Here is a 13,299-nt window from a genome sequence, read left to right as displayed (position 1 = left end):
AGTGTGGTTAGCGTGTGGTGTAGGTGAGAGGAGGTTTGAGAGTGGACAGGCAGGTGGAGGTGGTTGCTAACTCGCTGTGTAACACCAGTACGTGTGCGTGTGTGTCCTGCAGACGATGCTGCCTGTTGACGAGAGCCTCACGGAGTCGATGGGAGTCCGAATCAAGTACGCCTCGCTTTGCAAAGACACCCTGCTGCGCTCAGGTACGACAGCTCAGATATATCCAACCTTCGTGCATGCGTATTGTGAGTCCTTTTGTTAGGGGTTGCGAAGTACCATTAAAAACGACAAAAACAGTAAATCTGGATAAAATTTGGAGGACAGAGTTCATTAGGTGTTTGGTAAAGATTCGGATCCATAGATTTTATGCTGCTTTCACATGCCAGTAGGAGTTTCCGACTCCTGGAACATCCATTTGGCTGCAAAAAAGGCAGATCAAGTGTCATTTCTTATGAAAATCCAACACCAAAGACGAGTGATAAACAGAATTATTCCATTATGGAGCCTGCAGCTCAGCAAGTTGCAGATTTATTGAGTGCTGGGGCTTTAAGTCTTGTCTAGTGTTTTTTATTGTTTATTTCACACGTGGCTGTCTTAAATAGAAATGAAAAACTCCAGCACACTGCCTCGCTTACTGCTGGTTTATTTTGTGCCTAATACAAAGTTCAAGCAACTTTCATGCAGTAAGAAGCATCACAACAGTTCCATTCACTAAATACATGGATGCCAAATAGATTATTCAGCCATATACTCACAAAAAATGGGTCAGATGAAACACTTTGGAGAAACCAGGTAATCTTCCTTTAAAGAATCTGTACAATCTGTCAAAAGCTTAGAAAAATGGCAAAGGAAAATAAGGGCAAAAATGTAGATATTTGTCATAAATAAAAAAACATCATTTCATCATTTATGAAAAGATAACTTTAACAACATCCGTAAAACAAGAATTAGAAAACGACAACATAAAGTAGATGAGGACTTAAATATGGATTATTTAATGAAGGCGTACATTTTTATGATCCAAGGAATAACCCAACAAAATAAATTGTCCAAAAAGTGAGGGAATTAAAAATAAATATGGCCATAATATTACAGGACACTGATAAACAAAAAAAAGTTGATACCTGACCACAGAAGGCCCCAACTGGAGATGATAATGATTGAACTAGACAAATACACCCAACCCTGAATATTAGACTAAAGCATTAAAGCTGAAATAAACTGAAGCATCGTCTTTGGAAACAAGGTCTGTAGAGTAAAAGTATCCAAAAGGCTTCTCCTTTTTCAGGCTTAATGCAATGTGTAAACACATCTGGGAAGCTCTTAACTTTAGTAAAACTCTCATACGCTTCAGATCGGACGAGAAATGTTTTCTCCTCCTCCACTCCCTCAAGGCTCCATGTTTACCAATACATCAGACTGTGAATCTTATTATCTGGTATAAATATATTGATTGTCACCAGTGAGTGGGAGGGAACTGTTTACCTCAGGGATAGATTGCTGATCCAGAAATAACACAAATTTTAAATCTTTGAGATGGTACAATAACATTTATATCATGTGCATTATAGGCGTGGCATCCTTCCTTCTGCATCTGGCAAAAAGTGAAAACTGCAGTGTCACAGAATATAACCACTTCGGGTTGAAATGTTTATTATAGTTTAGTTTTATTTTCCCTCATTTAGTTTTATTGTTTTACTACTTATATACACATTTCTGCTTTTTGATTTAGTTTGGTTTTCATCTTGACTTTTCTGGTTGGGTTTCCTCGTCTTTTTCTAATGTTATAATATGTTTCTTTCTTTAGATGTTCTTTTTGTGTAATAATTTCATCACCCTGTATGATTAAAGGTGGGGTATGCGACTCTAATCCAATACACGTCTTTTTGACAAATTCAGTGAATATCTCCTCACGATACGCTAGCTGTCCGTTCTGTTTGTGCGGTGAAAAAAATCCGCTGTTTGTACACAGCCCTGCCTCTGTAAATGGCTTGAACACTTGTCCAGCCATGATTTGTGTGTCAGATAATGTTAAACGACTTGCCCACGGACATTCAGCTTACTTTCTAGTTTGCCAAGATATGCTGCTGTTGTCATGTTTGCTATAGTAGCAGGAGAGTTGTGTGTATCGCTGTCTGGAGCTGCTGTGCTGGCTCTGGGAAACCGTCTCGTCCTCTCTGGCTGTTCGCTTCGCAGCAGCAACTGTAGGGACAGTTTGCTAACCCACAACCTAGCTAACATTAGGTATATTAGTTGCTGTATCGTTGTTCGCTCTATATCATGGTATTTGTCATGGTGTTGGATTTCTCCAGAATCGCATACCCCACCTTTTAAATAGCTATAACCAACTATACAGGATACCTAATGTATCAGTTCAGTTCCTTAACTACATGTCCTGCTCCTAAAACTAAACAAAAAAACTAACAATACTGAGAACAGTTTAATCACAACAAAGAAACAGTTAAACTTACTACTAATGTAAAACTATATCAGCTAAACTAAGAATATGAATAGTCTGATAATCTACAACAATCTAATCCAGGCTAATTGAATGTTCTGTGGCTTCAGTGTTTGGAGGCACGATGTCTCGGATGTACCGCTTCCCCACGACTGATGGGAACCACCTACGGGTGCTGGAGCAAATGGCAGAGAGCATCCTCTCATTAAACATTCCCAGACAGTTTGTCAAACTGCTGCTGGAAGAGGACGCAGCCAGGTACATACACACATGTACACTAATAACATTAACAACTTTGGCATGGATGTTGCCAGTTTTTATTACTTTTCAAATGTGATTATTTCTCAAAAGTAAGCTGTACATGGCTATAAATGGTAGCAAATTAGCACTAATTTGCTAATATCCACTATTTGAGTATTTCCTCAACATCACAGGCTGGTCTGATTGGATCAATAAAGCAAATATGTTATCGTCTGGGCCATTTTTACTTCAGTATCTGCTTTTTTGTCTTTGAAGATATTAGATAAAAGCAAACAAAACGTACTAGGCAACCATCTCAGCAGCTAGTACTGTAGAGTCAGAAAGTATGTTGAAGGTAGGGCTGCAGCTAACAATTGTTTTTCTCGATTAGCTGATCAATCGTTTGGGCCATAAAATGCCAGAAAATAGTGAAAAATCAAAAAAATAACTATGACAATTTCTCAAAATCACATTTTCCAATGTGATGCCTTTTAAATGTTTTGTTAGCCAAAACTCAAAGTTTACTATCACATAAGATAAGTGTAGTAATGATGTAATAACATGTGAGCTTTATGCACACATTTATTTTCTCACTTTTCCTGAACAACTCTTCGTCTGTCTCCAGGGTGTGTGAGCTGGAGGAGCTGGGAGAGTTATCCCCCTGCTGGGAGAATCTGCGGCGACAGATTGTCTCTCAGTACCAGACCATAATACTTACATACCAAGAAACACTGTCGGACCTCAACGACTACAGAGGTTAGAGGTTTCTCAGGGGCCTCGTTGTCTGATAAAGCAGTGAAACCATCATATATGTTTTAAAACAAGCTACAACAATGTTTCCTGTTTGTGACATACATTTTTTTCCCCCCGTTCTTCTTCTCTCGCTTTCTACCCACTCCATGTCAGGTCCATCGTTCAAAGCGAGTAACCTGAAGGCAGAGAGGAAGCTTGAGTTCATGCCAACCAACCTACATGTTCAGAGGATGAGGGTGCAGGATGAGCTGGGATTCGGTGAGACATAATAACACATAACACACATAGGCAAACAGACACAAACAAACAGCTCATGCCTCCGGTAATTTCTATTCACACAAATGGTTTTCCTCATTCAAAACACCTGTGGTTTCTGTCTGAACTCTCCCTCTCCAGAACACACGTATGATGTGATAACAATCGGAGCTCCGGCGGCTCACTGCCAGGGTTTTAAAAACAATGGTTTGAGGAAACTCATCCAGAAGTTTGAGGAGGCAAAGAAACAGTAAGTTGGAAAACAGTCTCAATTGACCAAAAATCTAATAGGAAGAAAAAAAACCCAACCTAAATTTGCATTTGCATGTTTTTTTCCCTCTTGTTTGAATTTTTTCATATTTATTCATTATTTTACTTCTGATGTTTCAACTAGTTAAAACAGATTTGATTCATATGAAATAATTGTGTGTGAAAGATGTATCTATTTTGATTTGGCTGCCCTGGCCTGTAGTCATTTTTACATAAAAAAAATGAATGCATTGTTTCTTCAACTATTGCATTAATTCTGCAGCTCAGTTCTTTGGCTCCCTCTTAATTTTGTTTTTGTTACTTTTTTGATCAGCGTATATGAGGAGGGATGGTGAGTTGTTGCACTGCTTTGCTTGTTTTTATTTGTTCGTACACTGTTTGCCTCTCATTGCCTTATACCACCACAAAAATAAAGTGCTTCCACTGTTTCTTTGAATTGTCAACTGACAATAAAGTTTAATGATTTTCAAGCATTGTGGATTAACTGGTGAGTAAGTTTAAGGTGATTGAATGTGATTTGCAAACACCTGAAACATAAGACATCACATCTTATGTAAAAATAATGACACAAGATGCATTTGGTATTAACACTGTTGTGTTTGAAAGTAACTAAAATGTATGTTGTCCTTAACCAAGCACACTTATGTGTGAAACCCAGAAATTGTATAACACAGTACACCAAGTGTGTTGAAATACCGCCATTTTGTAAATTCAGTCATTGCTGTTGTCAAGTAAAAACACATATCTACACTTGGAAAACATGTAAAGCTGGCATTAATGTATTGATGTGAACATCTTATTCTCATAAAGATCTCTCTGAATTTGTAAAGTGAACGGTATCACCCCCAGCCCTGTTTATTGAAGTCAGTTTCATGTTGTCTTTGTGTTTACTTGTAGCATTTTCCTAAGCCACTGATTAGGACCGTTGTTAAGAACAGGCATGTGCATGCAAATACTATGTCCATGTCTGTTAATGTCTGCAACATTAACAAAAAATTAACAATTCTTCCTCTCAATGGATATATATAATTTTGAATTAGACCTTTAGATGGAGGCTCCCAGAATCCCTTTTTACATTTTGAGGATATAAGAGTGTTGTCAGCAAATAGTCGGATACAGACATGCTGCTAAAACCATGTGTCTTTGCTTTTCTGCAGCAGCGCCCTGTCCAGCTCACAGTCCATCGTCTACATACCCCAGGACATCGTCCGAGCCAAAGAGATCATTGCCCACATCAACACGTTGAAGACTCAGGTCAGCTACTACGCCGAGAGGCTTTCCAGAGCCGCCAAGGATCGATCTGCCAGCGGACTGGAGAGGACGCTCGCTATTCTGGCTGATAAGGTATTTTACTTTAACACCATATATTATTCAAAAGCACTTATGTTTGGAAATTATTTTATGTTTTGGACTGAAAAGGTATCTTCTCCTGTACCTCTCAGACTCGTCAGTTGGTGACGGTATGCGACTGTAAGCTGCTGGCTTCAGCCATTCAGGCCCTGAATGCAGCACGGCCCGAGTACATCGCCTCCAAAGCGTCTCCCTCTGCCGACTCAGAACAAGTAGTCCTCCGTAACGACCAGGACACGCTGCTAGCCAAGTGGAGCGGTCGCAACAGCCGATCCTCGCTGCATGTAGACTGGCATGAAGAGGAGTGGGTAAGTTTTAGTTAGTAGTAATTAGTTAGGAATCACCAAAAACTAACTGAAACAGTTTTATATCAATTTCATATTTTGTCTTATGTGATGTCATTCTGATGACGCTACAGTTTCGTGGCGTCCATTTTGAACGTTTCATATTAAGACTCTTTGCTGTACTATAATACTGAAAATGTTGGGAATATAATTTCACAGATTCCCCACTGAAAGTAATATTATAAATAAATGGATCTTACGAATCCAGAGGCAAAGGTTCATATATTAAGGAATTTTATTTTGATACACAAATATTTGTTATATTAGCAATATACTTGACATATTTTTGTTTGTTTTCATCAAATATTCCTGCATTGACTTAAAAAAAGTTGTAGCAGTAGACAACAAACTACTCACTTAGTTAAAATGTTATACTTTTTTCCCATTTTTTTTAATACTAAAAACTAAAGGAGTTGACATGGCTGTACATTTGACAGAATTAGTCCAAACCTTCAATGTTTTGCCTCTTTATCCCTAGGCAGCCTGAGACAAGAGTTTGTAGTTATGTAATGATGTCAGAGATCTACATTTACTTGCATTACATAAATCTTTGTTAAGCAAAATTGTGGCTTGCTGCCTGATTTGCATAGTGTTGTGATTCATCCCATCTCTGCATCTTCTCTCCCCTCTAGCTTAATTATTTTCCCTGCTGTAATTTCTCTATTAGCCCTTTAGCCTTTCTTACATAGCTCTGAAAAATGTTGTACATTGGCTTGTGTCTATGTCCTTTCAGGAGAAGGTTTGGCTGAATGTGGATAAGTCTCTGGAGTGCATCATCCAGCGTGTTGACAAGCTGCTTCAGAAGGAGAGGAGACCCAGCATCAGCAGTCAGGACAGTACCCAGACTGACCTGCAGGGCGGCGCCAGTAAGAAAGGTAACAAACACAAAACTTTTTTGTTTCTCTTCCTTATTGTCTAATACTTTGCATTTTATTACTTTTTCGGGTCGAAATGTGACAGATAACTACTGTTAAGGTATGGATTTCATGTAACTCTTTTGTTCAGAGATGAAATCTATAATCTTTTTTGGGGTGCTTTTGGTGGTCACCTGTCGTTAATGTGACAAAACATATTTATTTATTTTTCCTAGATGCAGTTTTTGGCTGAGTAAAAAGGTTTCATGTAGATGCAAATTTTCTGTGAAGTCAATACAGGAGGTATTATTTGTAGTTTACAACATACATGCAAACAAACCTTTTTAAATGATCTACTTTTAATTTTGTTTGTTGTAATTTGTTTTAATCATTTTTGTTCTTTTTGCTGACCCCCTTAACATTAAAAAAGTAAATGAACTAAAAGTGGGCATATTAACTCAATTACAGTAAAATAAACTTATAATCAGTTTTCACAGGCATGTAACTAATAGAAAATAGCACAAAACCCCCCCAAATATATTAAATTAAATATAATTAATTATATATTAATAATTGAGAAGTATAAATTAACACTGCTGTATATGGCTGTGAAAAGGTGATGGAAAACGAGCTTTCTGGATCAACCCAGGAAGTATGTCGGAGGAATCTCCATCATTACCATCCTCATCACAACCACCATCATCATCATCATCATCACCACCACCATCCTCTTCCTCTCCGCCTGTCCTCTCCTCTGCACGTCCTCCCAGTCCCGAACAAGAATCCTGTAGGTTTCTTTAATTTCTTCTTTTTGTTTTTGCTTCTTCTGTAAACACTCCTGTTTTCTTTTAATTGCATAATTTTATTTAGTTCTGGATACACAAGTTACAGTTTTGACAAAAACGACAAAGATTAAGTGACCGATGGGGGAAGACACGGGTGTCATGTGACCAATGATATCATAAACTTATCTTTTTTCATCTTATCTGACAAATTTCTTTACTTAAAACAAAGCAGGCATTTTTAAATTACTCATCCTTACCTATCGTGAGAAAAACTGTCTAATGTGAAGCATTTTGTTTTGTGTTCAGTCTTTGTTGTTGTCTTTTTGGTCTGTCGAAAGTCCACAATGTTGCAGCGTTACTGTAGCTATAAGCAGAAAATTAGAAAGCGCTTTTTTTACTCTCCAGCTTTGCCGGTGTAGGTGCTGCTGTTGTTGCTTCATGGCTAATACAGCCAGCCCTTCAATCAGCGATTGTATCTGAGACTTTGTGCTTAGTCTACATGTTGTACTGGACCAGGGTCACATGTCTATCCAAACCTTTACTTTAAAAAGGTGGCAGTGTGTTGAGGAATAAGATGGGAAAACACCCACCATAGATGTTTACAATGTCAGACTCTCATTTAACTTTTGATTAAGTTTAACATGTCTCTTCAAAACTATCTGCTATGCAACGATCTTGCATTTTGGGCCTTGCTTTGGAGGTTTTTAATGAGATGATAAAAATACCAGTGCTTTGTTCTCCTTAGTAGGAAGTCTTGAATCCACATTCTGCATTTCAGGGTGGACTTTACTAACCACTTTGTTACTGCAGGTTAGCTCATAAAACCAGCTACATAGTCTTGCGTTGCAAAGCAATAAATTACATTCTGTAATGTTCTCCTTGACCTTTTGTTATTAGCAAGACTCACATCTGTGTTTTGCATTTGAACAAAACATCCCTTAACTGCCTACAAGATAGAAAGATAAAAGATAAAAAGGGGCCACCATTATGAGCCTTTATTTCAATCATTAGAGCAAAACAGGCTTTATAATATAGGTTGTGTTTTGGATAGGTCTTTGACCCTGGTCTGTAGTATTTTCTATGTGTGTCTCTGCTGCCTTCTGTGGCTTACAGCGCCTGCTAATCATGCATGTTGCACCTCCATCCCCTCTTCCAGATGGAAGCCCGAGTGCTGAGGAGGCGTACCCAGGTAAGAGCTGCTATCCCGCCCATGCTTTTCTGCCTCTTTCCCCAACTCTCCACAACTCTGGTTCAACAGTAACTATATGATTATCAGAGAATAAGTCTCTTTATCAAATAAGTCATAAGTCAGTTTCCTTCAGCTTACCTATTGAATTGGTCTTTGTATATGTTACATACATTTTAGGTATTTAGTTTGATTGTTTGATATGTTGTATATTATTTTTATGCTATTTTTCTTTATTAAAGAGCAAATTAACAGCCCGCTTTTAGCTTCAGCGAATTCTCCACAACGTTGAGAGTTAATTTCTGTTTTTATGTCTAAATAGGGGGCGGGGGAATTCCCAAGTTGATGTTAATGTGATTTTGCTTTGTATGGCGGGAGCGTACAGTACAAGGCAACGTCACAGAGTTTTTAGGAGGGAGGACAGAATTACTTTTTTTTTTTTTTAAACTGCTGTTAAAATGGACACTATACTGTGGACTGTGTCTAGTATGATAAAGTGACTGTACATGTCATTCACCAACTCATTAAAGTTGATAGTGTTAAGTTACTCTTAAATGTGTCATAATTTTATAGATTTTTGGTTTTGATTCTGCTGCAATGATATGATTTCCCATAAAGGGAATCATTAAGCTTTCATTTCTTCTTTTTAAAATGGTTTGTTAAAAGTGGCAGCTTGTTGTATTCGTGGAAGATGTCCAGTGGGGAAATATAGAATAACCTCAAAACCAAAATAAAAACAAAATATAACACGACTTGTCCTGGAGCTTTAGAAATCAGAATCAGACTGTGGTCTCTCTCAGCGCTTTTGCTTTCCCTGTTGTCTCTCTGATCCATCTGTTTTCTGTTTCCGTCATTAAAGGATAAAATTTAACTTATAAATTCACTTAATATGACATTAACCGTACTAAATATAATTTTAACTGAGCGAACGTTAGATTGTGTGGGGATGAGAGGAGGAATTTTAATTGTGTGCTTGTATGTTGGTGTTTTGTCTAACCTCTGTAATGTATTTATGTTACACTTTCTATGTCTGTATGTGTGTTTCCCAGGCGAGTGGAGCGAGGCGCTGTACCCTCTCCTCACCACGCTCACAGAGTGCGTCGCCATGATGAGTGACACAGCCAAAAAGTCCATGGTCTTCCTGCTGATGCAGGACAGCGCCCCGACGATAGCCATGGACCTGTCGCTGCAGTACCGCCGCGATGTCGTCTTCTGCCAGACGGTCAGCACTAACACACAAACAGACATGGCATTTACTCACCCACACACATTTACATCAGCATTTACATACAAACATGCAGGCTTTTAGCTAATGTGCTTATCCTAGAATGACTCACAGTGAGGGAGTGTGCAGAGGTCCGGTGCTTAGTGGCTTTACAATACTCATATGACTATTAAACATAGAAAAAAAATAAGAGTAAGGAGAAAAAGAAATAGAAGAACGTGAGACCGAAAGAGAAGGGATTTCTTCACTCCTACTCTCCCGTGTTGTCAGCACAAACCTGAGACATTTCAGTTAAAAAGAGGATGTGTGCCCAGAGGTAGTCGAGGTAATGGATTTCTGTCTTACAACTACAGCCTCTTATTTTTATAGTTTTGGCTCGGTTACAATAAGAGTTTATTTACTCAGCAGGTTCATTGTAGATATTTTAAACATGGGATCTCGGCAGTTTCAGCTGCATAACAGCACTGAGTGTGTGTCATGGAGCACAAGCCTCATAATAAAATCAAGTTAGACTTTGGTATCTAATCCACATTTTTACATGTAACATGTAGTGAAGGTTAAAGATTATAAGGTGGAAGATTAAAACATTGCACTCAACCAAAAAAAGAGGTGAAGAAGGGTATGTATGACTACAATCAAAGTCCAGCAAGTATAAAAGGAGTCCGAATTAGAGCTAAAACAATTAGTCAATCAGTTAAGTAAATGTAATTTATATAGTTGCTAATTAAGTACATACATAAATGCCAAATAATCCCTAGGTCCAGCTTGTCAAATGTGAGGTTTTGCTGATTTTCTTTTGTATTGTGTGACAACAAACTGACATTTTTGGGGTTTTGGACCACTGGTCAGACAAAACAAAGAATTTGAAGACATCGCCTTGGGCTTAACTTTATTTTGGTGGGCATATTTCACTATTTTCAGACATTTCACCAAATCATTAGTTGTTAATCAAGTAAATAATGGGCAGATTAATGAAAATAATCATGAATTTCAGTCCGAATCAAAATACTGTTTAAATTATTTTTTTTCTGTTTCAATTTATCAGCTATGTCTTCTTCAGTGTACATTAATACCACACCGAATAAGAAACCTATGCTGAACATAGAAACAGAAAAAAATATATTTAACAGACAATAGATCTAGTCAGGCAAACAGTTTTTTACTTGCTAAAACTTATATCTTGAAATGCCGTTATGTGAGATTGGTCACTTGAATTGCCTTGTTGCTTCTTAGATGAACTGACAAAACTGAATTATTTGTCTTAGATAACTTGGACAACAACATGTCTGATCATCCTACACCCACAAATGTCACTAAATCAACAGCAACATAGTCATTTACACCCTCAGCAAGTTATTATATAACGTCACACACACTGAGCAGCACAGGATTTCCTTCACACACGGATGCACAGAAACCAACAACATGCATTCGCTTAAATAATCTCATGAGCAGCCAAGCTTTACTGTGTCTAAATATAAAAACCATATGTTGATTTGAATTACAGAACATGGTGCAGATAAAAAAATATGAGTGCATGCCATCATATTTAATAAACAAGTTTTCATCTCAGTAATGGATGCAGTTCAGACGACAACAAACTGACAAAGTTGTTGAGTTTCATCAGACTAACAGGTCATTTTAATCATTGACATTAAAGGAGGGTAAAATAGTTGAAAGCAACATCAGATTGAACAAATTTCACTTGATTAAATGCCACACAACTTCTAAAATCTTAAAAAAGGAAAGCCTTATTTGACTTATACCATTTAAAAAATCTTGAAATAAGCTGCATTATCATCTTAAAAGTATATTATCTGAAAGTATGTTGAAGTATAAAAACTGCGATATTTTTAAAGTGCTTGATACGAGATTGACTTTATGGTTTTGTCACATTTATGGATGCTTGAATCAGCTGTAATTGATGCTGAGACACAAACACAGACTATAAACAGCTACAGAGGATTAAAAGCAGCTCCCCCTTGTTACGAACTGATGTTAATGCTGATGTGTGTGTGTGTGTGTGTGTGTGTGTGTGTGTGTGTGTGTTGCAGCTCACTGCTCTCATCTGCGGCTTCATTATCAAACTGAGGAACTGTCTCCGTGACAACGGATTCCTCCGACAGCTCTACACCATCGGCCTGCTGGCTCAGTTTGAGTCCCTGCTCAGCACCTACGGTACAAACACACACACACACACACATTATCAGTCATGTCTCTTCTTTTTCTCTATTACACCCCCTAACGGTTACAGATCATCACTGTTAACCGTGTGTGTTCCCAGGAGAGGAGTTGGCCATGTTGGAGGACATGAGTGTCGGCATCATGGATCTTCGCAATGTCACCTTTAAAGTAGGAAGAAAAAACACTTTAATAATCCGCATGAAGACACTGCAGCTGCAATCCTTTGTTACTTCAACAGGAATATAGTAAAAAGCTGCTTTTAATTGTGGCTTTACTTTTATTGCCCTTATTTTGGTTTCTTGTCATTTTTGATTCTGCTTTTTTCAATTTTCATTCTGATGTTTTGAATTTCACTGACATAAGCTCTGGTCTACTGAGATTGAAAATGCAATATAATTACAGTCTTTTTATTAGGGTTGCAACAATTAATCACAATTCGTTTTGCAACTATTTTAATAATCGATAATTCTTTAAGCCAAAATGCCACAATCACAGGTTCCAGCTCATCAGATGTGAATATTTGATGCTTTTCTTTGCCATATGTGATAGCAAACTGAATATCTTTGAGTTTTGGACTGTTGGTTGAATAAAACAAGCAATGTGAATACATCTCGTTGGGCTGTGAGAAGTTATAAAAGAAACTTTTTTACATTTTATAGACAAAATGATTAATTGAGAATATAATCAGCAGATAAATAGATAATGAAAATAACCATTGCATCCCTATTATGTATTATTTGTTTCTGGTGAAGGTGTTATGTCCTGTGTATTTAAGAAGCAGAAACCCTTCACTCCACCTTTTTTCAGCTTTTAATCTGTGCTTATTGTCCGTCTTATGATTAAACACATCTGTTTTTTTGTCATATTTTTTAAATGCTTGGTTTTCAGTATAGTACAGTGTCTATTTAAACAGATATGTGAAATGATGAAGGAAGAAAGATACAGAGCTTGCTGTTGTATGTGTAGCAGCAGAACTTGCTCAGGAATCATTCTAAATTAAAACATTATTTAAAAAACCTAAATTACTATGCCTGCATGTTCATACACTTCACTTTAAGGTGACCCAGGCCACCGGCAGCTCTGCCCCCGACATGTTGCCGATCATCACAGGGAACCGGGACGGCTTCAACGTCCGTATCCCGCTACCGGGAACCATGTTTGACGCACTACCGCGGGAGATCCAGAGCGGCATGCTGCTGAGGGTCCAGCCGGTGCACTTCAACGTCGGCATTAATGAGCAGCAGACACTGGCTGAGAAGTGAGTGAGTAGGAGAAGAAAAGAACACTGAAGTTGTGATGTCTGAGATACAGTTACACAGAAGTTCTTGTGCATGACGGATGAATTTGGGCTGCTGTACAACTTCATGTAAGAAAAACGTGTTTCTCTGTGATGTT

The 13,299-nt window shown here is 37.9% G+C and overlaps 1 protein-coding gene across 21 annotated transcripts in view; it reads left to right on the top strand.

The window, feature by feature from the left end:
• Positions 1-13,299, top strand: part of LOC122871755 (inositol polyphosphate-4-phosphatase type I A-like) — a 63,710-nt gene that overhangs the window by 33,130 nt on the left and 17,281 nt on the right. For 6 of the 21 annotated variants that reach the window (XM_044187079.1, XM_044187070.1, XM_044187073.1 and 3 more), the window contains 15 exons: positions 113-203; positions 2,569-2,716; positions 3,324-3,454; positions 3,605-3,709; positions 3,848-3,956; positions 4,290-4,307; positions 5,134-5,320; positions 5,419-5,634; positions 6,404-6,545; positions 7,141-7,311; positions 8,466-8,498; positions 9,545-9,717; positions 11,775-11,898; positions 12,005-12,072; positions 12,963-13,162. In XM_044187079.1, coding sequence (XP_044043014.1) covers positions 113-203; positions 2,569-2,716; positions 3,324-3,454; positions 3,605-3,709; positions 3,848-3,956; positions 4,290-4,307; positions 5,134-5,320; positions 5,419-5,634; positions 6,404-6,545; positions 7,141-7,311; positions 8,466-8,498; positions 9,545-9,717; positions 11,775-11,898; positions 12,005-12,072; positions 12,963-13,162 — 1,916 coding nt within the window. The remainder of the gene's footprint in view (positions 1-112; positions 204-2,568; positions 2,717-3,323; positions 3,455-3,604; positions 3,710-3,847; positions 3,957-4,289; positions 4,308-5,133; positions 5,321-5,418; positions 5,635-6,403; positions 6,546-7,140; positions 7,312-8,465; positions 8,499-9,544; positions 9,718-11,774; positions 11,899-12,004; positions 12,073-12,962; positions 13,163-13,299) is intronic. The other 15 variants (XM_044187089.1, XM_044187084.1, XM_044187088.1 and 12 more) reach the window with 12 other exon arrangements.

This window comes from Siniperca chuatsi, linkage group LG24, assembly GCF_020085105.1.
Source record: "Siniperca chuatsi isolate FFG_IHB_CAS linkage group LG24, ASM2008510v1, whole genome shotgun sequence".
Taxonomy (NCBI): Eukaryota; Metazoa; Chordata; class Actinopteri; order Centrarchiformes; family Sinipercidae; genus Siniperca; species Siniperca chuatsi.
Note: the sequence above shows the minus strand (reverse complement) of the source record. Positions and strands in the feature narration are given on the sequence as shown.